Source organism: Paroedura picta, chromosome 15 (genome assembly GCF_049243985.1).
Source record: "Paroedura picta isolate Pp20150507F chromosome 15, Ppicta_v3.0, whole genome shotgun sequence".
In the NCBI taxonomy this organism is placed as follows: Eukaryota; Metazoa; Chordata; class Lepidosauria; order Squamata; family Gekkonidae; genus Paroedura; species Paroedura picta.
Window position 1 is genome coordinate 27,257,471 of NC_135383.1, and position 25,334 is coordinate 27,282,804.

The following is a 25,334-nucleotide window of genomic DNA, read 5'->3' on the forward strand; positions in this document are numbered from 1 at the left end:
TTTGCTTCGTTATTTGGACACTTAAAAAACAAAGCAGCCCCCGCCACTCGCGCCCCGCCCCCGCCCCCAAACGGGTTCTGCAATTTCCTCGCGGCATTATGGGAGGAAACAAGATGTAGGGCGAGAACAGCGAGAGGAGAACGCGCGGCGCGGTGGGCCGAGGCGCTGCGGCAGCCAATGGGGGCGCGGCGTGGCGGCGCTGCTGCAAGGGGAGGGGCGCCTATTTGAGCCGCGGGGCCGGGGGAGGACCAGGGCAGCCCGCCAGCCGGAGGAGCCTCGCCGGGGAGCGCAGCGGAGGAGGCGGCGGCGGCGGCGGAGGAAGGCTCCTGGTCGGCGTCCGCGGCTCCTTCCCCCGGCAGGCAGGCAGGCCGTCCGTGCAGGGCGCGGCGCTCCACGCTTAGCAGCCTCCGGGGCGGGCGTGCCTGCCTCCCCGCCTGTTTGTGGGCTTCGGCGGCGGCTTCGCGCGGCCCTGCGACGGTAAGGGGGGCGGGGTTCTGCGGGGCTTCGGCCGGGCTCCTGGGGGCCCCTCCCTGGCTGCCGTGACGCCGGAGGGGAGGGGGGAGGGGGGGGCTTAGGGGAGCCGCTTGCAGCGCCGGCAGGGGGCGTCTGTTGCCCGCCATGGCTCGGGGGCTGCGGCTCTCCCGCCCCGCCCCCCCCCCGGAGAGGCCCTGGGCCCAGGCGCTGCGGCCCCGTCGGGCTGGCGGAGGCTCTGCGGTGGGGAGCGAGGGGCCCGGCCCTCCTCCCGAGCCGGCTTTCCTGGGACCCGAGGGGGGGAGGGGGGGGATGAATTCCATTCTCTTAAATGGCCCTCAGGTTCCGCGACCAGCTGCCCGCCCACCCAGAAGGTCTAGGGGGGGGGGAGGGGCGTGTCCCCAGTCCGCTCTCCCGGCCGCGCCACTCCTGGGGGAGTCTCGGGGCGGAAAGACCCGAGAGAGGCCGAGGCGTTCTGCTCACCTGGGAGCGGATTGCGGTGGGAGCGCCGCGGCTTTCTGACAGAGTTTCCCCCACCGCTATTGTTATCTCAGGGCTGGGCAGGTGTGCCTGGCCAAGGTCACCCAGCAGGCTTCCATGACGGGGCGGATTCAGACTTCCGTCTCCCAGAACTTAGTCAAACGTCCTGCTTGACCCAAGAGATGGGCACGTGATTGAGGGAACAAGGACCCTCCAGGGAATTGAGGGAAGAGGCAGAAAGCCTGGTGGCTTGGCCTTTCCCTACCAAACGTCACCTAACTCTCTCTACCTCCACATTTTCTGTAGGAAGAGACATTTACTTGCAGAAATACAGTGGCTGAAGTCTGTTCCACCTGGAAAATGAATGCCTAGCAGCTCATAATTTTGCATTAACTCCCCCCCAAAAAAAAAACCCCACATGTATGTCAGCCTTTAGCAATGGGGGGAAGGGCATAATTGTAACCTTGGCCATTGCTATTACGCAATTGGTACTTTTCCTTTCTCTGGAAGAGCAGCCTTTAATTGCTGTAACAAGGCACCTCCAGGTTCCTTGAGACTTTGCCAACAGATGGAAATTCCTTGTGATGTGCAACTTTTTCTTTGGAAGGGGGGAAGCCTTTTCCTACTCATGCCTAGTTGACTTCTAGGGTAGGCCTGCACTGGGCTCCAGTGGGTATGGCAAAGGGGCTGGGTGAGCCATGTACAAAGCCCCCAAAGCGAAACCCCCCCCTTTCTATGCACACTGATAATTCAGGAGTGCTTGTTAACTCTGACAAGTATGGGGGGGTGTTTTGAAGTCCACAGACTTGTGAACAAGTGGACCATGCCTCACAGCTACCTACTGGTTCACATCAGAATTTGTTGGTTAGAGACTTGTGCAGAGAAACCTCGAAGATTCTGATGGGGAGAAGGGGAGTTTAACCTATCATCCTGTACTTTCAGGCGCCATCCATCCATTGATATTTTAGACTGGCTTGGTGATAATTCCCCCCCCCAAGGATCCTGGGAACTGTAGTTCTGGCAGAGGAATGGGTCTGCTCATGAAGCCCCAGAATGCATTAAGTATTCAGGCTGGGCCCCAGTGGCTTCCACCCTTAGTGCTGCAAAGGCTGAGTCTGGCTTGGGTTGGCACTCTGGTGAATCGATGCAGCGCAATGGCTGGAAGTGAGAGCGATATGCAGCCTTAGGCAGGCCGCCATGCCCTCAGCCTCTGAGCAGTGCAAAGGAGTGGTGACAGTGGTCTCGCCTGCTATAAGGATCCCAGTGTGTGTGCCTGTCAGAGTGCTGTGGAAAGGCCAGGCAAGCCAAGTGTTTGTAAACTGGAAAGGGGGTGCTGTGTTCTGGCATCTTGGAATTCGGTGGGCTGCAAATAAGCTGCTAGCTACAGAACTTGCAAGATCCATTTTAACTGCTGTGGCTCACATCTCTCTCCCCCCACCCCCATCCCCTTGCAAGAAAGTGCAGGTCATTGTGAGAGAATTCATTTCCCTGTAGTGATCTGGGGCTCCAGCACAGTTAACTGCTAGTGCGGCTGCTTGCTGGAATGATTTACACGGATTTAGAAGGGGACGTATCCAGAGAGACCTTGTGGCAGGTCCCTTGCCGTCTCTGTGGCTGAGGCTGCTGAGTGGAGGCAGAGGAGAGCAAATATCCATGTGCAGAAGGATGTTTATGCTAGTGAGCCCTAGTCTGAATGAGCACATGCACAGCCACCTGCCAAGGTGCAGAATATTTGAGTGCGTGTTGGCAACAAACCCTTATGAAACTGCAGTTCCTGGTCAGGAGTGAGAGAAGTCCTGCACACAAAAGTTGGTTCAGAGCCCTTAAAGAAGTGTAGGTGAAATGTCAATGCTGTGTTTTGATGGTCTCGTGCTAGGAGAATAACATGAGAGCATTGCTGCTTCAACAGTTAAGCAGAAAGCATGAATCTGTAGAGCTGCTGGAGGGAACACAGGTCTGATTTTTGGGCCAGGTGTGCAGCACTGCCTGGTGGCAAAGGCATGGCTGGGCTGCTCATAGCAGCAGGTGAGAAATTGCATGTGTAAATGTATTTGCTGTATGAATTTTCCATATACATGAGTAAGGCACTTTGGCTTTTCCTTGTTTTCTCTGTGTAGGGCTGTTCCTGCTGCTCTGCATGCATCATGAAGGGGTACTACTCAGGAGAGGCTGCTGTTTGATGACATTGCTAAGAGAGAGTGAGCCTTGTTCTAGCGTAGGGATTTCCAAAGTGGGTAGTAGGCCCCCATGGGTGCAGTGGAAGCATCCAGGGGAGCAGTGAGGAATTTGGGGGCAGAAGTCTGCTTTGGGCTGATCCTGCGTTGAGCAGGGGGTTGGACTAGATGGCCTGTATGGCCCCTTCCAACTCTATGATTCCTGGTGTGGCTGCATTTTCCTAGCAAGAGATGTTCCAAGGTGGCTTGCCATTGCCTTTCTTTTGGTAGTAGCAACCCTGGACTTCCTTGGTGGTCTCCCATCCCAGGGCTTACTCAGGGCTGGAAACTCTTATCCCAGTCTCTCCATCTTTGTGAGGCTGGGAAAGCCCTTTCTGGCTTGCTCCTGGCCATGGGATTTTCCACTGCTTGCTTTTCTGCTCTCTTTCTTTTCCCATCTTTCTCCCCATTGAGGACTCAGAGTGGCTTTTACAAATGACTTAAAAAAAACTTATTAATTTTTGTCTGAACTAGAAAATAGGCACTGCGCAACAATAAAAAATAAAGTGTAATATAGTGTGTTTTGAATTTGCAGTGGACCTAAGATTTGGATGAGGGATTAGAGGGGATACTTCTTACATTTGCAGATGATACTAAACTGGAAGGAGTAGCAAATGCAACAGAATACAGGATGATCTTGATAGGCTTGAGAAGTGGGCTAAACTGAATAAAATGAAGTTCAATAGGGACAAATGTAAAGTTCTGCATTTAGATAGGAAAAACCAAATACACCAATATAAGATGGGGGAGACTTGCCTTGGCAGTAGCATGTGCGAAAAGGATTTAGGAGTCTTAGTAGACCATACATTGAACATGAGTCAGCAGTATGACTCAGTGGCTAAAAAGGCAAATGGGCTTTTGGGTTGTATCAAATGGAGTATCGTGTCCAGATCATTACCAGGAGGTAATGGTACTGTTTTACCTGGTTCAGCCTCACTTGGAGTACTGCGTTCAGTTTTGGGCACCCCAGTTGAAGAGGGATGTTTACAAACTGGAACATTTCCAGAGGAGGAAAGTTTGGGGGAGCTTGGTCTGTTTAGCCTAGAGAGGAGACGACTGAGAGGGGATCTGATAACCATCTTCAAGTATTTAAAAGGGTGCCATATGGAAGATGGAGCAGAATTGTTCTCTTTTGCCCCAGAGGAGCAGACCAGAATGAATGGGATGAAATTAATTCAAAAGAAATTCCATCTAAACATCTGGAGAACCTACCAGATGTAAACTTTGTAAACTTTACCTCTGTTCCTGACAGTTAAGCTGTTTCTCAGTGGAACAGTCTTCCTCGGGAGGTGGTGGGTTCTCAATCTTTGGAAATTTTTAAACAGTGGCTAGATAGCCATCTGACGCAGAGGCTGATTCTGTGAAGGCAAAGGTGTGGAAGGTTACAGTAGATGAGCGATTGGGATGTGAGTGTCCTGCATAGAGGGTTGGACTAGATGACCCATGAGGTCCCTTCCAACTCTATGATTCTATGATTTAGCTTCTGAAGTACTGCAAGGAACTGTAAGGGTGTGTCTGCCAGTATGGGAATGGCTCTCAGACTAGCCTACCTCCCAAGGTGGGTGTAAGAATAAAGGATGGGGGAGAAAGCCTGTGATGTTCTGGTCTTGAACGAAGGATAAGGAACAGAGGATGCTGTGTCTGTTGAGTAAAATGTGGGCTGCATAGCTGCTCTCCATATGCACTCTAGGTTGAGATTTGCTTCCATAGTTTATAGGGAACAATTTTATAGGCCTCTTTCAGTTGAAAGGCACTACATTGATTCGGACGTCCAAAGTACTGGCTCAGCTATCCTAGCTAGCATCATTCAGACCCACTGGCATCTTCTTTCCTCTTATGACCTTTAGAATGGGCAGAAGGTCCTGAAGAAAGCATGACAGTCCCTTGCTTGCAGGTAATCTGCTTTGCCATTGAGTGATGAAGCTCACAAAAGTTTTAACTCACCGTGATTAATGTGGGGCCCTCTTCCATGGCCTTAATATGGAGGCCTGCTTGATATATTTCCCAATTTTTGGCCTGCAAATGCAGTAGGCAGGTAAATATATGTGGTTATGTATCTGGTTGGCTGAGATAAAAAAAACAATTTGACTGTATTAGGCAGGAGATCCAAATAAAGTTTTTTAAAGCGACAAATAATTTGTTTTAGGCTGTTGTAGTAAGCACTTGTGGTCTAGTAACTTCTGTATGAGTTCTGTGTGAGTTCCTTTTATAAGAGAGGGATGCATATAGCCCAGTTTGATGTATTCAAAGATCCATGTTGAGTTTTTTGAAATTTAATCCCACATGAACATGCAGAAAATCATGCTGTCAGGATAACGGCCATGTCTTCTCAGAACAGATGAGCTATATTTTAATCTATTTACAAGGTTTATTTGCCCACCTTTCTTCCAAGTGGGGATCTGGTAGCTTACATCCTTGTCCTCACATCCATTCTTTCCTCACACAACCCTGTGTGGCAGGCTTGGCTGAGAGTGAGGATATAGTCCAAAGTCACCCAGCCAGTTTCCAGGGCAGAATTGGGAGAGTGGTTTGCTTGGATTCTGGTCCAACATTTTATCCACTGTGCCATGCCAGTTCTTATATCTATGTGAAAAGGGCAGGAAGGAAGGATTACTGAGGGAATGCTGGATGAAACAAATTTTCAACTGCAGAAATTAGGGATAGAAGTTCTACAAACTTGGGGCCATGACTGAGAAGATCCCCTCAAGGGTTGCCACCCATCTATCCTCATAAGGTCCTTAGGAGGTAACAATCAGGTAGTCCAGTAATCGGGCAGCCAGAATATGTAGCAGGTTGTGCTGCAGTGGTCCAGCCTTCACGCGTGTCGTCCTTCCTGCAGGTCCATCATGTCTGACAGAAAGGCTGTGATCAAGAATGCGGACATGTCTGAGGACATGCAGCAGGATGCTGTCGACTGTGCCACGCAGGCCATGGAGAAGTACAACATAGAGAAGGACATTGCAGCTTACATTAAAAAGGTACCTTTGGGGTCCCCGTAGTGCAGGATGGGTGCTCCAAGGAAAAGCTCTGCTGAGGCAGGGCGAGGGTCCGGTTGGTCCAGCCTGTTGCTTTTACTTATTGGCGAGGCTTATTTTATTTTGGCCTATTTTTCCTCTCCTTTTCTATTTTATTCTCACAACAACCTTGTGATGTGCTGGCAGAGAAATTGACACAGTAGTGCAGAACGTGATTGAAAAGTAGATAAATGTTTATTTAGGACAGTCGTTCACTACCTTGGGGTCCCAACCCCAAGTGGGGTTGCCTGGCCCCTTCTGCAGGGTTGCCAGGTTGGTGGCCGCCGCTGCAGTGGTGGCAGCAGGCAGCAGCGGCCAGAGGAGGAGCCATGGCACTCGCCGCCTCCATGCTGCCTCCAGATTGTTCTGGACTTGCACACACGCCCCTGCACTCTGCTGCCGCAATGGGGGTTGCGGCCTCATGGTGGTTGAGAACCACTGATTTGGGAATTAACGTACTTAATATGAAACACTGGAAGAGGTTCCGAGCTACATCTCCATTTGCGAGATTGAGTGAAGGCCTCCTGAGAAGAAAGGAGAAATGCCCCAAGGAGACGCAATCTGAAGACAGACAAGGAATGGTACTTAAATGAGAGAAGGTGCTGATCTCACTATCCTCTATCTTATCTGGTTACCTTCTTGCTGTCCCCTGCAGGGTCAAATTCTCTCCAGACATTGTTTTTTTCTAGCATGAAGTAGGTTTAGTTGGGAGTGATTGGCCATTGCAGAGTGGGGGGGGGGATTAAAGCCTCTGTCTTCTGGATCCTGGTTCAGTGCTCTATACCAGTGGTTCTCAACCTGGGGGTCGGGACCCCTTTGGGGGTTGAATGACCCTTTCACAGGTTGCGGCAGGGCGAGCAGCTTGGCCGGGGGGGGGGCACTGCCACCATTGCTGCTTCTCCTGTAGTCGCCATACAACAGCCTTGTGGGGTAGATCGAGATAGAGCGTTTGTCTGTCTGGAGCAGTGGTAAAGAGCAAGATTGGCATTGTGGGACAAGAGACAGAATTGAACTGAGAAAATAACAGCTTATATAAAATCTCCACACCATTGGTCAGTTTTGGTTTAATCTCTGAGAAAGAATGCATAATTTTATGGTTGGGGGTATCTACAACATGAGGAACTGTATTAAAGGGTTGCAGCATCAAGAACGTTAAGAAACATCCTGTCTCACTGATTTACACAAAGATAATATCCTGGTTCCTTTCTGGCACCTCTGATTGGAGTGTTTTCCAGTCTTCATGAGTATTCTGGCTGCAAACTGAGGGCTGTAAGGAAAGAATTATGTTTCTTAGTAAGTCAGATCATTTCTCTGTGGAGCTTGGTCCTGTCACTAGCTGGTAGCAACTCTCATGGTCTTGAGCCGGAAAGTTTTTCTCAGCTCTGGGGATTGTCTAATTGGAAGTGCCTGAGTGAATCTGGGCCCTTCTTGCTGCAAGGTACGTGGCATGCTGCAAAACTATGGCTGCCTCTTCTTCCTCACCTGGACAGCATTTAAAGCTTTTCTGTGTTGAGTCTGACCATTGAACCATCAGTGTTGTCAGAAGAACCCTTCTGGATGAGGCTAATGGTCCCCCTCCTACCTAGGCCAGCATTCTTCTTCCAACTGTGGCTAGACAGGTTTGGAGGAGAGGCATGGCTCAGTGGGAAAAGCCTCTGCTTGGGGTGCAAAAGGTTTAAGACTCCATCCCCAGCATCCCCTGCTTAAGATGATTGTGGCATAGCTACTCCAAGAACTCATTCAAAACTGTGGGCATGCAAATAGATGTTGCAGTGGGTGTGACTGGTTCCTCTACCTGCCTGTCACAGAAGAGGACTCGTGGCTGAATTGGGGTGAGTGACCAGAAGATCCCGTGAGAGGCAGGATATCCCTTCCAACAATTAAGACAAAAACTAAAATACTAGTGGCTCATAGATGACTATGTGTTCTGCAGCCAAAGATGAAGAAGTTCTATACAGTCAGTAAAAACAAGACCAGGAGCCGATTGTGGTTAAGATCATCAGCTTCTTGTTGCAAAATTTAGGCTTAAATTGAAGAAAGTAGGGGAAAGCACTAGGCCACTCAGGTATGAACTAAATCATATCCCCGACGAATAGAGGTGACAAATAGATTTAAGGAACTAGATCTGAGAGTGCCTGAAGAACAATGGACGGAGGTTCACAACATTGTACAAGAGGTAGCAACTAAAACCATCCCAAAGAAAAAGAAATGCAAGAAATCAAAATGGCTGTCTGAGGAAGCTTTACAAATAGCTAAGGACAGAAGAGAAGTGAAAGGCAAGGAAGAGAAAGATACACCCAATTGAATGCAGAATTCCAGAGAAAAGCTAGAAGAGATAAGAATGCCTTCTTAAATGAACAGTGCAAACAAATAGGAGAAAACAATAGAATGGGGAGGACCAGAGATCTTTTCAAGAAAATTGGAGATATGAAGAGAATGTTTCATGCAAAGATGGGTATGATAAGGGACCAAAATGGTAGGGACCTCACAGAAGCAGAAGAGATTTTAAGAAGGTGGCAAAATTATACAGAAGAACTATACAAGAGCGAGCTTAACATCCCTGATAACCACAATGGGGTAGTTACTGACCTGGATCCAGACATCCTAGAATGTGAAGTCAAATGGGCCTTAGGAAGTCTGAGCAACAATAAAGCTAGTGGTGGTGACAACATTCCAGTTGAACTATTCAAAATCTTAAAAGGCGATGCAGTAAAAGTGCTACACTCAATATGCCAGCAAATTTGGAAAACTCAACAATGGCCACAGGATTGGAAAAGGTCAGTTTACATTCCAATCCCAAAGAAGGGCAATGCCAAAGAATGTTCAAACTACCGCACCATTGCACTCATTTCTCATGCTAGCAAAGTTATGCTCAAAATCCTACAAGCTAGGCTCCAGCAATATGTGGACTGAGAACTTCCAGAAGTACAAGCAGGATTTTGAAGAGGCAGAGGAACTAGAGATCAAATTGCCAACATACGCTGGATCATGGAGAAAGCTAGGGAGTTTGAGAAGAACATCTACTTCTGCTTCATTGACTATGCTAAAGCCTTTGATTGTGTGGAGCACAACAAATTGTGGCAAGTTCTTAAAGAGATGGGAATACCAGAGCATCTTATTTGTCTCTTGAGAAACCTATATGGAGGTCAAGAAGCAACAGTGAGAACTGAACATGGAAACACTGATTGGTTCAAAATTGAGAAAGGAGTTCGGCAAGGCTGTATAAATAGGTCTTGCCTGTTTAACTTGTATGCAGAGCACATCATGAGAAAGGTGGGATTAGAGGAGTCACAAATTGGGATTAAGGTTACAGGGAGAAATATCAACAACCTCAGATATGCAGATGATACCACTCTAATGGCAGAAAGTGAAGAAGAACTAAAGAGCCTGTTGATGCGGGTGAAGGAGGAGAGTGCAAAAGTTGGCTTGAAACTCAACATCAAGAAAACAAAGATCATGGCATCCGGCCCTCTCGATTCCTGGCAAATAGATGGGGAAGAAATGGAGATAGTGACAGATTTTATTTTCCTGGGCTCCAAGATCACTGCAGATGGGGACTGCAACAAAGAAATTAAAAGACGCTCCTGGGGAGGAAAGCTATGGCAAATCTAGAAAGCATCCTAAAAAGCAGAGACATCACCCTGCCAACAAAAGTGCGTTTAGTCAAGGCTATGGTATTCCCAGTTGCAATGTATGGCTGCGAAAGTTGGACCATAAGGAAGGCCGAGCGTCAAAGAATTGAGGCTTTTGAACTCTGGTGCTGGAGAAGACTCTTGCGAGTCCCTTGGACTGCAAGGCGAACAAACCGGTCAGTCCTAGAGGAGATCAACCCTGACTGCTCTTTAGAAGGCCAGATCCTGAAGATGAAACTCAAATACTTTGGCCACCTCATGAGAAGGAAGGCTTCTCTGGAGAAGAGCCTAATGCTGGGAGTGATCGAGGGCAAAAGAAGAAGGGGACGACAGAGAATGAGGTGGCTGGATGGAGTCACTGAAGCAGTAGGTGCAAACTTAAATGGACTCCGGGGAATGGTAGAGGACAGGAAGGCCTGGAGGATCATTGTCCATGGGGTCGCGATGGGTCGGACACGACTTCGCACATAACAACAACAAGGCCCATAGTAGAGGGTTTGCAGTGGAACTAAAGATAGTTAGCTCTTTGATTAGGGTGGTTTAAAAAAACGTCTGCCCTGCAGGGAGGCAGCATACCTGGGAATGCCAGTTATGAGGAGTAAGGCTGCTTCCCAGGGCAGTGTTCCTCAAATTGGAGTCTACGCGGGGATCAACACATCGATCGTTTCTCAGAGTTTTCCCAGGGAGGAGGGAGTCTGCTTGTGACAATTGTGCACCTTCACCATCTTCTGGTGCAGACTATTTTACTGTAGAGCAGTGGTTCTCAACATGGGGGTCACAGCTCCTCGAGGCATCATTTGGCCTTTTCCCAGGGGTTGTAAAGACAGCTCGGTGGCGACAGCACGGGGCTGGCCTCCTCTGCGCCGCCTTCGTGCTTGTGGAAGCCACGGAGATCACCAAGGCTGCATGGAGGAGGCCAGCACCGTGGCAGGCGGCAGGAGCAGGGTGGTTGAGAACCGCTGCTGTAGAGAGAGCAGCCTCCATAGGCAATAACAGCCACTGGTGGTTTTCTGGTGATACTGGAAGTTCCCATGTGGCGGTGCCGATCTTCTATTTCTATGGGTATTTCAGAGTATTTTTCCCAGGCTCCATCTCACTCTTCCATTAGCCTCTGGCTAACTACAATATGAAGTTTCTTATGGTCAGAGTCCCTTTTGATCAAGGGATGAGAGATTAGAATCTGGGTGAGGTCCGAAACTGGCAGCCCAAGAGATCTTGACTCCCTTTGGGGAATCTGACTCTGCTGGTCATGCAAACTGAAAACTTGCTTTCAGATGTAGGTAGGCCCCCCCCCCCCCCGATCAGTGGGGCCGAAGTCATCCAGATTGGTTGGGTCATGCCTCTGCTTGCTTAGGCAGGACGATTGAAATGTAAATTTTCTCCCAGCCACCTAATCGGTGACCAGACCCTGACCTTCCAGTCTTGATTGCCCTACTGCTTGGGTAGGTGATCCAGAGCTCTGCTCTCAATCAAACTAGACAACACTGCAAAAACAAATATAACAAAGAAAATTTTTACAGCACAAGCTGTCAAGAGACTCTACAGAATAATTGAACCAGGGCTGCAGCTTCTTCAAAAGCAGATGGAACCAGAACTTTACACTCGGGAGGGAGGGAAGGAGGGCGGAGGGGGTCTCAGCAGCTGCCAAAGACCCTGAGAATCAGTCCGGAGTTCCAGACTTCTACTCCTCTAATGCAGTGGTCCGCAACCTTTTTCAGGCTGCAGACTGGTGGGGGGAGGGCGATCCGGGCGCCGCATATGCACGGCAGCCCATGCGCAAATGTGCACGCGCAGCAGGTCCACGCTTGCACGTTTGCACCATGCACTGCCGCAAACGCACAAGTGTGACAATTCTGCGAGTACTCAGCAGATCCACGCATGCGTGTTCATGCTTCCCACAAAAAGAAGCTTGCCGGGCCGCAAGCTAATCGGCCGTTTTGGTGGGATGTTTCTCACTGCGGGGGGGAGCCGCGGCCTGGCGCTTGGGGACCACTGCTCCTCACCAGAGGACTGGGATCTCCCCACCGCATGCAAGGCAAAACACGCTGCTGGCAAAAGGAAGGCAGCAGCCGCTCGACTGGATGGCAGCACTCCCATCCAAGCAGAAAAGCTCATAACCAAGAAGAGGAAGCTGACGGGGGACCGGAAGAAATGTTGTGGCACAGAGCGCTCCGGAGCGCCTGCCATCCGAACCGTTGCAGCTTGAGAGATGCTGTGGGAGTACAGGGCTGGTGACTCCTTCAGGTGAGCACTCAGCCCCTAATACGGCCATACGGACCCACCCCTCCAATTACCTGGAAACCAATCCGTAGCTCTGGATGCTAGACCACCCCCTGCACACACTAAAAGGCCATGTTCCTTCAGCTGGGAATCATCTCCAGGTGGCAAGATGGCACCGTCATGCCTCGTGGACCACCGTCCATCCAAGATGGCACCGCCCCAAGCAGCGTTCCACATGGTGCCCGGTTTCCATTGCCAGATAGAGCCTTCAGCTCTAGCAAGGCTTGGCTCACACTGGATGAGGCTTCTCTCTGCACGGCCCCTTCAGGCAAAAGGGGGTGGGAAGCTGCACGGCTGGTGGGAGGAGGAGGAGGACGCGGAGAAGGAACAGTTCTTCCACAATCTTCTCCAATGGAGGGAATTCAGGGTGAAACGGGCCAGAGCTCTCAGGCCTCTAGGAAGCCTAGTCACAATTGGTGACTAGTGCAGGAGGAACAACCCCAGTGCCAGGAATACCTGGAATCTGACACTAATGCCTCTGTACGCTCAGAGGAGGAAGAAGACAGGCTCCAGCACATAACCCCAGAGAGGACTCCATGCCAGCCCTAGGTGGAAGCCATATAAGCCACACACACCCAATGAATCTCAGTCCCTCGACTCAGACCCAAATGAGGTGTCTGATAAGGAAGGGGAGCTCTGGTGAGGAGACAGTTGAGACCCCCGATACATCAACCAGACTCTTCCAGGCAGAAGACCCTGCAAAAACTGTTTCCCAAGGTGATTTCCACACTTCAGCATGAGATGGAGGTCCAACAAAATTCCCGGTCCACTACCTCAGCTAATTTAGACACCAGATTGTTCAATAGACCTGCCTCAGCCCAGACAGTCCACGCATTCCTGGACAATTTCGATGATTTATTGAAGGCAGAATGGGCCATACCAGGGTTTGGAAATTCACTGAGTTCTACCGCCAAAAAATACTTACTGATGAAGCTATGGAGGACCTAATCAATAAGTGCCCCTAATCAATGCTCTGGTAGTCACCCTCCATTTTGGGGCGCTACTAGTTCAGGACAGTGACAACCCCCTGGTTCTCTGACCTCGTTCAGATGTCGATGGCAGCTCCATGGTCACTGCCAGTCCAGGAGGACCCTCTCCTACAAGGACCTGTCCACCACCCAGACCCAGGGTGGTTTCACCTAGCAGCATGGATGTTGAATGGCAAGCTTTCCAGAGCATAGGATTCCAAGGCGGGTTCATGGACATTATGCTTCAGGCCAAACAGCCATTCACCCGCCGGATCTATGCTCACACATGGAACATCTTCTCTAAGTGGGCCTCAAGGACCAGGCATAAGCTGACACAGTAGTCTTACAAGGACGTCATAGACTTTCTGTACAGACAGAAGAGTCTGAGAGCAAACACTCTCAAGAGACATGTGGCAGCACTGCCACTTGAGATTCAACTGCTAAAACTCCTTGTCAGCTAATCCATTCAAAGGAGCATGGACCTGCCTATTCAGCATCGGTTCCTGACCTGAAAGCTTCCAATTATCCTTCAAGCATTGTCAAAAAACTCCCTCGAGCCCATCCAAGAATCAGAACTCAAGCTCTTATGGCCTTCCTGGCGGCTATCACATTGGCCAGAAGGGTGTTTAAACTGGCAGCCTTATCTAGGAAGGAACTGCATATTCCAGAACAATTCCGTGACCCTTGGTACAGATCCCTGTTTCATACCAAAAGTCTCACGATTCCACCTGGAACAGTTGGTAGTAGTACCTACCTTTCCCCCCCAAACCAAAGACACCAGGAGACATGTTACCTATGCAGGACCATACCCGTCAGGGGGTCAGACGCCTTGTTGGTCGCCCATGGACCCACCAACTTAGGCAAGGAGGTCTCTTCCTCGACTATTGTCTACTGGGTAAAATAAAGCATCAAAGCATATGAAAAGCAGGGCAAGGTCCCTCCAGGAAGAATAACATCTCACTCCACCCAGGCAGCAGCCTCATCAGCGTCTTTCTCGTCCAGAGCCCCGGTGACAGAAATCTGCAGGGTGGTAATGTAGTTGTTATTTACCACTTTTGTGAGACTATCGCATTGACCAGCCGGACTACCAAGAGTCCACTTTTGGACGAAAGGTCCTACAGCAAGGCACTCATGACAGGAGGTAAACACTGGAATCCACCCTTGGTACAGCTTTGGTACAGCTAACTGGTCTTGATTACTTTGGCCCCAGTAGAGGAGAACAAAACATTGGACTCACCTGAAGTTTTCTTCTCTTCTGTGGGGTGAAGTCATCCACATCCCACCCAAGAGATGGAGTGCCTTGACATGAAAGGACAGTCATAAACACTCAAAAAAAAACACATACACACACACAAAAACAAAGACAAGAAAACAAACAAGTAGAGCCACCCTCCCTACACTACATTGGGCGAAAACTACTCTATGCCATGAGGAACATTGCCTGACACAAGATGAAAATGCAGCAGAGCTTGGAAAGAACTGGAAGGTCAGGCTTTGGTCACTTGATTATGTGGCTGGTAGAAAATTTACATTTCAATTGCCCTACTTAAGCAGGCAGAAACATGACCTAACCAGCCTGGATGACTTTGCCCCACTGAAGAGAAGAAACCTTAAGGTGAATCCAATGTTTCATTTCCATACATGGGGGGTGCAAGGAAACCAAGGCCTCTAGGGCATGAGAGGCTGGTGAAAAGGGGCATCAAGAGTGTGATGGTTAGGAGGGAGAAGGAGAAGGCTTTTGAAATCAAACTCCAGTTGGCTAGAAGTTTGAGGATCTCTGTCCTGGAGGTGTTTGGCTGGTAGCTATGGGAACTAGGATGGTGGACTGGATGGTTTTTTGCTCTGATCCAGCAGAGGCTTTTGATAGTTTGGAACAAAACTTCCAGATTTGGGGCAGTGTATGTGAGGCACCAGACGACTGAGTGCTGCAGCTTGTGAATTTCGAAAGCCACCTCTTCTGGCTCTGGTTATAACGGGATACTGGATTAGGTGGATCTTTGGTCCAATCAGAGCAGGGTTTCTCAAAAGCCTTAGATAAATGGCAACAAGGCATACTTATTTCCCTCATTCATACCCTGCCCTTCCCCTCATTGGGGTTCCGAAGTGCATTGCATCCTTCTCTCCTCCAGTTTAACTTAACAACCCTATGAGGTAGGTTGCGTAACTGGGTTCAACCTCCTGCATCTCCAGTCCAAAGGAATAGGCAGAAGGAAATGTGACAGTCCTCTGCCCTGGAAAGTTGTGGCCAGATGGACCCAAGAATCTGGTTCCATATAAGGCGGCTTCATGTGTGGGCTCTACTACTGGGAGATGCCAGGAATTGAGACTGGGGTATGACACAGGTGAAGGTGATGCTGTATCATTGAGCTCAACCCTATGAACCCTTGGAGATGTTAGGGAAGGTGTCTGGCCCGCTACAGTCTGGGTACGTAGTGGCATTGGAGCCTTCTTGTAGGCCTGATGGGACCTTCTGCCTTAAAGTGCCACCTTACTACAAAGATCAGCTTTATAGTGGCATATTCTGTAAAAGAGTTCTTTCATTAACACCTGTGCTTGAATGTCCCCCATGCTGCTCTTCGAGCTCTTTCTAGTATCACTCCCACTAGGTTCCTGCACCCCACTCACCCCCATATCTGAGCTATTTACTTCCAAGCATTGTAAGGAAGAATCTGCTTCAGACCTCCCCAGGGGCACCTTTGCCAAGCGTGGCTAATTCGCCTAGCTCTCCACAAGCATCTGAGTCAGTGAACAATTTTTATTCATTCATCAGAAGCTGTTACACTCTGCCTTGAATACCACTCTCAGCAGATGGGCACTTTACAAAGCTGTAAAACCAGCTGCTAATAAAACAAAGATGTACTTTCAAGCCAGACAATAGTTTGTGCAGTGTCATGAGCTGAAACTGCCTGCCTGGATGCAGGTGTCTCAGTTCACTGTGATCAGTCTGTGTCTGTGAAGCTAGTCTCTGAAGTTGACTTCCCCATCAAAGTTGGTTTTAGCCGTACTTCCACGAGTCTGAATGGTGCCTTCCTGGCATGTTTCTGTGGTACCGTCATGCCAGTCTATAGAATAGAGGCACAAAACAAGCACTTCTTGAGACAGCCTTCAGTGGCTACTAGCTTTGTGAATTAAAAGGAACCTCCAAATCCAGGGGCACTGATTTGTTGACTCCCAGAGCCAGAAAGCAACATTGGAGAAAAGGCCTTGGTCTCTAGGCCCTATTATTGGACTTCAGAGGAACTAGTTAGCCTCCATGTGAGACAGGAGGCTGGACTAGATAGACCACTGGTCTGATCCAGCAGGACTCTTCTGATGTTTTGATGTTCATTAGTTACCTAAAAACTTAATGACACAAAAAGCAGCTTAACCAAAGAAGCTCTAGGTGGGCGGGGGGGGGGGAGGGCGTGAGAGATAAATGGGAAGATCTAATTAACTTGGTGCCTCCTTAGAAGCCCCTGACATGTTGGATTGGTTCAGATGTACTCAGTCCTGGACTTGTCTCTGAGTTGTGGCCCTCCCCAAGAATGTGAAGCTGAGTGGTCTCATCCAGTAGGGCATTGGTGGCCAAAGTATATGGCGCTCCAGACGTCCATGAACTACAGCTCCCATGAGCATGCTGCTGGCAGGGACTCATGAGAATTTTTGTCCATGGGCATATGGAGATCCACAGTTGAGTTCTCAGCCCCACCTACCTCACAGGGTGTCTATTGTGGAGAGAGAAAGAGAAAGCTGTTTTGGGATTCCTTCAGGTAATGTAAAGGTGAGGTATAAAAGCTAGTTCTTACTGTGTATTTTTAGAACAAAGCTTGAGTCCTATGACCTTTAAGACCAACAAAGTTTTTTTCAAGGTACATGCTTTGATGTGCACAGACACTTCAGGCACAATGAAATGGAAACTCACAGTCTAGACATAGGTTGAGGGTGGACAGGATGCTGATTGACTCATCCTCTAACTACACGTACTGGTTGGTGATTTCTGTTTGATTTTATCTGAAGTGTGTGTGTGCACATGAGAGCTTATCCCCAGAACTGAACTTGGTTGGTCTTAAAGGTGCCTCTGCACTCAAATGTTGTTCTGCTTCAGACCAACATGGCTACCCACTTGAAAGTATATATATATTTTTAGTAGCTGTATAAATGCCAAGTGTAAGAGGGAATTTTTGGGATGTGCATGATGTGGTGATACAGCACAATAGCCATGTTAACTCCAGGGTGGTTTCTGGGGAACCCATGGCTGGGTCCACTGTGTGTGACTAAGACTTTATTTCCTTTCATCCCCCTCCCATCTGTTTTCTTCAGGAATTTGACAAGAAATACAACCCCACTTGGCACTGCATTGTGGGTAGGAATTTTGGCAGCTACGTGACGCACGAGACAAAGCACTTCATCTATTTCTACTTGGGCCAGGTTGCAATCCTTCTTTTCAAGTCGGGGTAGGAGACAGGAAGAGAAGAAGGGACACGGCGAGTGGGGACCCGGACTGTGGTGTTCTGAAGGCAGGGAGTATGCAGGCTTCCTCTACCATGGCTGTGCCACTGCATGGACTGTATACTATATTTAATGTGTATATGTTGCAGTAATAACACCTAAATTCTCTTTTGGTTGCCTGGGGGATGAAAGGCAGCATCTTTCTTTTCTAAATTTTTCCCCCTCTGGTTTACTGCTTTTTTTCTTTTTTGTTTCTTTGCACTAGGGAAAACTGTAAATGCTTCAACAATGGCCTTTAAAGGGGGGGGGGAGGTATAAATAAACGTTAGTTCCACAAATGTAATCTCTTGGTGATGTTGATGTTTCTCAAAGCTGAATTTAAGCAGACCAAAAAAAAGTTCTTGTGGGGGTGTGAATTGGACTGAGGCATCTACCAGTTGTTCTTTTTAATGATGATCGTGTGACATTCTGCTGTTGGCCACCTTCATAGTGAAAGGGACGGGGGTGGGGAGGGGCCTGTTTGTGGCTCCCAGCCTGAATTGACTGTGCAATGCGTAGTATTTCCTCCAGCACAAATCTGGAATCAAGCTGGTATTTAATCCCAGTGATCAGGCTTCAAAGTAGATTAACCCTGGTCCCAGATGATAAATCCTTACACCCGTCTGTGCCCCACACTTGTGGCATCTTGCCAAGGTTTTGAGGCCTGTGCCCTTCATGGTGCTGGGCAGCTGCTGCTGGCCTCTTTCTCTCTCCATCCCTGATTGAGTCAACGTTGCCTTACTGCAGTTTACTTTCAACAACTGTTGTGTGGGAAGATCTGTCAAGAAATGGTGTCTTGATGTTGGGTAGGTGCATTGGGGTTGTGTTTTTTGGGGGGAGGGGGGGAACAAATTGATTGGAGATAAATTCAAAATCTCTCTCTTACTCCCCTCTGCCCTAACAGAGCCCTGCAGAAACTGATAGCCAGTAGCAAAACTTCACTTGACAGCAGCAGAAAACATGCCTGCTTTTAAAGCTGAGAAACAGTCTCCTGCAGGCTTCCTTGGTGTCCTCCCTAATGTATAGTTGAAAATCTGTTCTATTGCTAAGATGTCCAAATGGCTGTCCCTTGGGTTTTCTTCGTGAGTTCATCTTTGAAATACACAAGGCAGTGAAAATTTTAGCAAAATTCAGGCGCTTTTGCTGTCAAGAGCCTATACATTGAAATTAGGTAGACCGTACCCCAAAATTTGGTATTGGGGGAGCAATGAAGAAAAACTACCTGCAAGTTTGTACTGACTCCAGGTCACAACTGTGGAAATTGTCTCCATCTATCTGTGCTTGTGTATCATACCTTGGGGAGCGGGGTGACAATTTCGTTTGGCTGTGAAACAGGGAAAGACCCAAGCTGTCTAGTTTTAACAAACAGAAGTTTTCCTTGTGTCTGTGCAAAATCCAAAGTATGCCTCAAACTTTGTACAAAACTCAGTCAAACCATCTTGTAAAAAAATAAAATTAGAGGTTGATGTAACTGTTGTATTTCATGTTGGCTTCAGTCTCCTGCCTCAGGGTGGGGTGGGGAGGTGTCAGGAAAAGTGAGGTGCCTCTGATTTAAACTAGGGCTCTTACTTATTCTAAGGAATTCCACCTGATCTGAAAAAAATGTTTTCTCTTTCCTTTCTCTTTTCATGCATGTGTCTAACTTGTGAATATGTTCACACTTCATGGAGTGTGCAAAAATTTAAATATTCCCTTATCTGCAGTTGCTCAAATAAACCTTATTTTTCAAGAACATTAAAAGAACTGACACATTTAAGAATGGCTTCCAGATTCCTTTTTTTCCATGCTTTGAAGGAGAAGCAGGCAGTGTGCTCACTTTTATGGATGGGAAATGTTATCATGGTTTAAGGCAAAGTTTGCTGCTTTGTGGTGGGGGGGGGGGGGTCCACTGAGGTGATGGAATCTTGTTTGCAATATGGAGTAGGCACTCTGAACATCACCCTTGCAGTGGCCTGGCAGTGCTTTGTTCTGGCCATGTCCTCTTCCTTCCCTTCCCTCCCCAAAAAAGAAAATATATATGAAAACAGCAGCTGGAGAAACAGAAGCAAAAGAAATGGATTGTTTAATTTTCACACACCCCTGGTCTTAAAGGAGAGCCTTGAGGACTAAAAAGGCCTATGGAGAGAACAGTTCAGTAGCAGTTACTGATGGGGGTCAAACCCACTGAGCCTCTGGGGGTGGGGAGGGCCATCATATTGCAGCTGATTTATGGTGACCCCATAAGGTTTTCAAGGTGAGATGTTTAGAGATGGTTTGCTGTTCTACTTCAGTGGAGGATGTCATCCCAGACGGTTACATCATGTTCTGCTCACTCAGGTAGGACTGTTCACATTCAAATTATTTTCAGTGGCCTTAATGGGTGACCATGGGCTGGCCTTTCAGTTTTCGAATAGCCCTCTGCTCAGGTACCAGGCTCCTGGTTTGCTCCACTCACCCACTGGTGAGAAACTTTTCCTACTATTTAATTGCAAGATTAGCAAAGGAAAAACTCCAGGGGCACCCACTCACAAAAGCTTTGGGCAGGATCTCAAGGAGGCAGCTGACTCCTTACCCAAAGCTTCCAGACTGGGACTCAGAAGGTGGCATACACTGGTTCCTCCACTGCCAACCAGGACTGAAAGGTGGACAACACAGAGCACTGCAGGAGTCACGAGGGTCCAGTGTGCCCAGTGATGAGACTGCTCTTGTCCCCGATGAAGCCCTAGGTGTGGGACAGAGCATTACAGGAGCTGAGACTACCCCAGGAGTAGGGGGAGCTCCAAGGGACTAGGCAGGAAAAGGGCCAAGTCAAGAGCTCCACACACCTGCACAAGAGGAAGTATGTGGGAGTAGAAGGCTGCCTGTCAGGCAGCATCCACCATAATGGCAGCACCCAATTTCTCCCCTCATGGTACTGATGGTAGCTTCCAACATGGGGGCTCCCACAGATGGTGGTTTGGGCATACTCTGCCCAGGCAATTGCACCTCTGGCTGCCCAGGTGATTAAAAGATCTACAGCCTTCTAGTCAGTCATACAGTCCACAGGTTTTTCACACAGCTCCCAGAACAGGGAGCAACAGCGATGGCTGTTCTCACCAGCCACCCAGTTTTTTGCACTGTTCCCAGGATGGAGCAATTGCAATGGCTGGTCCCACTAGCCACCCAGTTTGTCCCATCACTTCCAGCACAGGGAACAGTCATGATGTCCACTCCCGCCTACTCCCAGTTTTTCCTGCAGCTTCCAGGACAGAGCAACCACAATGGCCATTCCTGAGCCCTTCCCAGGGACCTTTGTGCATGTACAGGGCAGTAAGGCATAACCTTTCATAGGCTGTTGGCAGCAGCCATATGGGGGGACATGGTCCTTACAGCCAATGTGGGGTATATGCCCCTTTTCACCAGGAGGGGCACGAACCACTCAGCCTCCTCTCCAGGGGGAGAGGAAGATAGAGGAGCCTAGGGGGTGGGGCATTCCTTCCCAAGGTGGAGATGAAGTCCCTCCTCTCCCCAAGAAACAAAAAGGCAACTTGACTGTACACCATTCATCAAGGACTCGTTGCCTGAGGCCTGCTGTTTGTGCATTGATCTCTAGGAGAGGTAGGAAGAAGCTGACCATTGCTACACAGCATTACTAGCCAACCTAGCTTCAGTGGCTCCCTCATTAGATCTGACCAGACACGGTGGATGGCCGGTGGTCGGGACAAAACCCAGCCATAGGAATCCTCTGCCAGATTGTTCCACAGGGAGCATTTCCCACGCTTACTGAGCCCGGTCCTGGCTACTACAAAGTACTCTGCTCCTGCTGACCTTCAGAGAACCTGGAGCTGCTGGACATTAAGGATCTGGATGAAAGGATATTTTGGGATCCTTCACAACTTCAAAGCATCTCATCCTTTCCCTGTCAATACAAGCAGGCAGTGAGATCTGAATGGGTTATGTTGGGGGAAGGGGTGGCCCCTCTCTTGCATTCCTGGCAATTAATATTTATTGTTTGCCCAGGAGGACCATGGAGAATCTGAATGTGCCCCTCTATCACACCCCAGTGGTTGCATTCATGAGTGGTCCTGTCCAAGGCTGATGACAGAATGAGATGCACGAGGTGGCCTCTCTGGCGATTCATGCAGGGGCAGTCATCCCCATCTGTGCCATGGTGACTGCGGAGAAGAGGCTCGGGCGTCGGCAGGCAAACACGCAGGGGCTGAGCTGCCCCTGCCTGTGTGTGCCTGCCGGCACCCCCGCCTCCCCCCCCCCGCGCCACAGCACTGGCTGCTTCTGGGCCGCTTCAGACGCCGAAGCACCCAACCCTAGTTGACTCGTCTTCCAAAATGACCCAGGCAACAGAGAAGTTCTCAGGCCACCACCTATCCCTTGGCAAGTATAAGCTAGACAAGGTTCAAGTTGAGACAAAAGACAAAAAGAAGGCCATGCCCTCATTAGCCAGCAAACCCAGGGACACCAGATGGTGACAGCATTCCATTCACCCCTATTGGCCAGAAGGGTCACAGGCGACTACAGAAGCACTGACCAGTTCTAGTTCTGACCCAGAGCTGCCCAGTGTCAGGGGGCACATACAAAGGTGATCGTCTCACTGCCAGATCAGTGGTTATCTGTAATATTCCAGGAATACTGGGCAGCCACTACCTCTGACAGATAGGTGTTCTCATGGAAGAAGGCCACAGGATACAGTTCCCCTTCCTGCCGCCTAGCAATTCATTTTGGCGCCAGTCCCAGTGCAACACAAGCTGCAGCACAAGGCGTCATTTTATGATGCAACACCACAATAAGCTCTTTCTGGTACAAGCGATCTAATATTTCTGTAACTGGGGCTGTGGAAGCGGTACCAGAGGTTCAGCATTTTCAGGGCATGTACGATACCCTTTACGTGGTGCCAAAGAAGTAAGGGATAGGAGTATGGATTGGAATACTCAAACAATGACTATCCCAGAAAGACGAAAACACTGCAGGAGCCTATTTGGATGAACAGAGAACTTCAAGAAGAACTAAGAAAGAAAAGGGAAATGTTCAGGAAATGGAGGGAAGGACAGAGCTCTAAAGAAGAGTACCTACAGGTTACTAGGCACTGTAGATCAATCATCAGAAAGGCCAAAGCTGAGAGTGAGCTAAGATTGGCCAGGGAAGCCCACTGTAACAAGAAAAGATTTTTCAGTTATGTGAGGAGCAAACGTAAAGTAAAGGAGGCAATAGGCCCACTGTTGGGTGCGGATGGACAAACTCTAACGGAGGATGCAGAGAAAGCAGGAAGGCTTAGTGCCTATCTTACATCTGTTTTTTACCACAGGTCAAAGGGTTTAGGCACATCTAGAGATGGCAGTAGCCAAGAGATAGTGTCTGGGTGGCAGGTTGACATGGACAGAGAGGTTGTTGAGAGGCATTTAGCTGCACTGAATGAGTTCAGATCCCCTGGGCCAGATGAAATGCACCCGAGAGTACTCAAAGAACTTTCCGGAGAACTTGCACAACCCTTGTCCATCATCTTTGGGACCTCTTTAAGGACTGGAGATGTCCTGAAGGACTGGAAGAGTGCAAAGGTTATTCCCTTTTTCCTTTCAGAAGGGTTCCCTGCAAACTCCTGGGTGGCCGCAGGGAACACAGGGGGGAAACAGTGTATAAACAAGTGAAGTTGAACCCCTACGACTTTTCTCTTTTAGCTGTTTTCTCATTCTGCTTCCAGCCTGAGGACTCTTTTATGATCACTTGAGGCTGTTCAGTATGTTACAGTGATTTATATTCTGGCTAGAGTTGCCAGCTGTCAGGTGCTGGGATTGCATTTGATCTCCTGCTGACAGAACTCAGCTCACCTGGAGAAAATGGCTGCTTCGTAATGGGACATTAGGCCCCATTAAAGTCCTCCCCAACCCCCCAGGCTCCACCTCTAAAATGTCCAGATATTTCCTAACTCAGAGCTGACAACTGTATTTCTTGCTGTGATTTTAATACCTTATTTTGATTGGAATGCTGTTTAGATGATTTCTTGTGTGTTTTGCTTTGTGGGCTGCCAGAACATGCTCTGGGGAGGCAGACTGTGTGAATGTTCTGAAGACATAAAATGGGTGCTCAACTGGAAAACTCACCTTCCTGCCATTTCCGATGGCCGAGAGGGTGGCTTGCAATGCAAAGTCAAACCGTTAGATTATTCCAAGCTAGAATCGGGAAAGCAGCAGCTGAATAAAAACAACAGATTACAACAACAACAACAACAAAATGCAAAATAGCAGGAATAAACATCATGAAAACCCACTTGTTAAGGACGAGCATCAGGGAGCAAAAGCCCCCCCAGGCCACCCAGACTAAACTGGTTTCTTCAGGGCTCCAGAGCACCACAGGGTGCAGCAGCAAGGGAAACACAACAGGTATCTGTTCCCTTTCACAGTCAAGTCCGAGTTTTAAAGCAACTCATTCTTAAGGCTCAGAATCGCCTCTTTTGAAGGAGCCCCGTTTGACTCTTTTGAAGGAGCCCCGTTTCACAAACCCATGTGAAAATCTTGTTTTTCCCATTAATCCTAGAATCATAGAGTTGGAAGGGGCCATACAGGGCATCTAGTCCAACCCCCTGCTCAACGCAGGATCAGCCCAAAGCACTCTCCTCTGTACCCTTTCAATTTTATCTACGTCCTTCTTGAAGTGAGGCCTCCAGAACTGCACACAGTACTCCAGGTGTGGTCTGACCAGTGCCGCATACAATGGGACTATGACATCTTGTGATTTTGATGTGATGCCCCTGTTGATACAGCCCAAAATGGCATTAGCCTTTTTTACCACTGCATCACACTGCCTGCTCATGTTTAGTTTACAATCCACAAGTACCCCAAGGTCTTGTTCACACACAGTGTTACCTAGGAGTGTATCCCCCATCCAGTAGGCATGCTTTTCATTTTTCTGACCCAGATGCAGAATTTTATACTTATCTTTATTAAATTGCATCTTGTTCTCATTTTCCCATTTTTCCATTGTGTTCAGATCTCGTTGAACTCTGTCTCTATCTTCTGGAGTATTTGCCAGTCCTCCCAATTTGGTGTCGTCTGCAAACTTGATGAGTAATCCTTCCACCCCCTCATCTAGATAATTAATAAATATGTTAAAAAGTACCGGGCCAAGCACCGAGCCCTGAGGTACCCCGCTACTCACCTCCCTCCAGTCTGATGAAACACCATTGACAACAACTCTTTGAGTGCGGTTCTCTAACCAATTCCCTAAACAAACCAAGCTCCCTCAACCTTTCCTCATACGACTTGGTCTCCAAACCCTTCACCATCTTTGTAGCCCTCCTCTGGACACGCTCCAGTTTCATCTTTCTTTGGTTGTGGTGCCCAAAATTGAACACAGTACTCCAAGTGAGATCTAACCAGATCAGAGTAAAGTGGTGACATCACCTTATATGATCTGGACATGATACTTCTTTTAATACAGCTCAAAATCCAGTTTGCTTTTTTAGCTACTGAGTCACACTGCTGACTCATGTTCAGTATATGGTCTACTAAGTCAGCTAGATCCTTTTCACATGTACTACGGCCAAGACAAGTCTCACCCATCCTATAGTGATGCATTTAATTTTTCCAAGCTAAATGCAGCACGTTACACTGTCCACTATTAAAATTTATTTATTAATAATTAATTTATTAATTTTATATTTCACTATTAAAATTCACTTTGCGGCTCCTGATTGGGCCCTCAGAGTTTTTATCCTGGACAGAGCCCACCCTTTCTCCTCCCCTTTAGCCCTTACTCTTTTATTTATACCGCTCCGCATGAGCAGTTTAAAGATTATTTTGAAAGCTGTTTATGGAGCCATCCTGGTTTCTTTAGGTTCCT

At 48.5% G+C, this 25,334-nt stretch overlaps 1 protein-coding gene and 1 long non-coding RNA gene across 2 annotated transcripts; one reads left to right on the forward strand and one right to left on the reverse strand.

Annotated features, from left to right (window-relative positions):
- Positions 1-186: 186 nt before the first annotated feature.
- Positions 187-19,284, forward strand: DYNLL2 (dynein light chain LC8-type 2). The gene is made up of 3 exons (XM_077312711.1): positions 187-477; positions 6,004-6,142; positions 17,358-19,284. The coding sequence occupies exons 2-3, from the start codon at positions 6,011-6,013 to the stop codon at positions 17,493-17,495; spliced, it is 270 nt and encodes an 89-aa protein (XP_077168826.1). The 5' UTR covers positions 187-477; positions 6,004-6,010; the 3' UTR covers positions 17,496-19,284.
- Positions 7,235-25,334, reverse strand: LOC143824891 (uncharacterized). The gene is made up of 3 exons (XR_013226902.1): positions 23,597-25,334; positions 14,296-14,357; positions 7,235-7,445 (listed from the first exon to the last, which is right to left on the reverse strand). It is a non-coding gene; the product is annotated as an uncharacterized LOC143824891 (long non-coding RNA).

What these genes read in the sequence shown, in the direction of transcription:
- DYNLL2 (XM_077312711.1), top strand. Translation starts at nt 6,011, where the DNA reads ATGTCTGACAGAAAGGCTGTGATCAAGAATGCGGACATGTCTGAGGAC. An exon ending in TTGCAGCTTACATTAAAAAG is followed by an intron (nt 6,143 to 17,357) that starts GTACCTTTGGGG and finishes TGTTTTCTTCAG; the next exon opens with GAATTTGACAAGAAATACAA.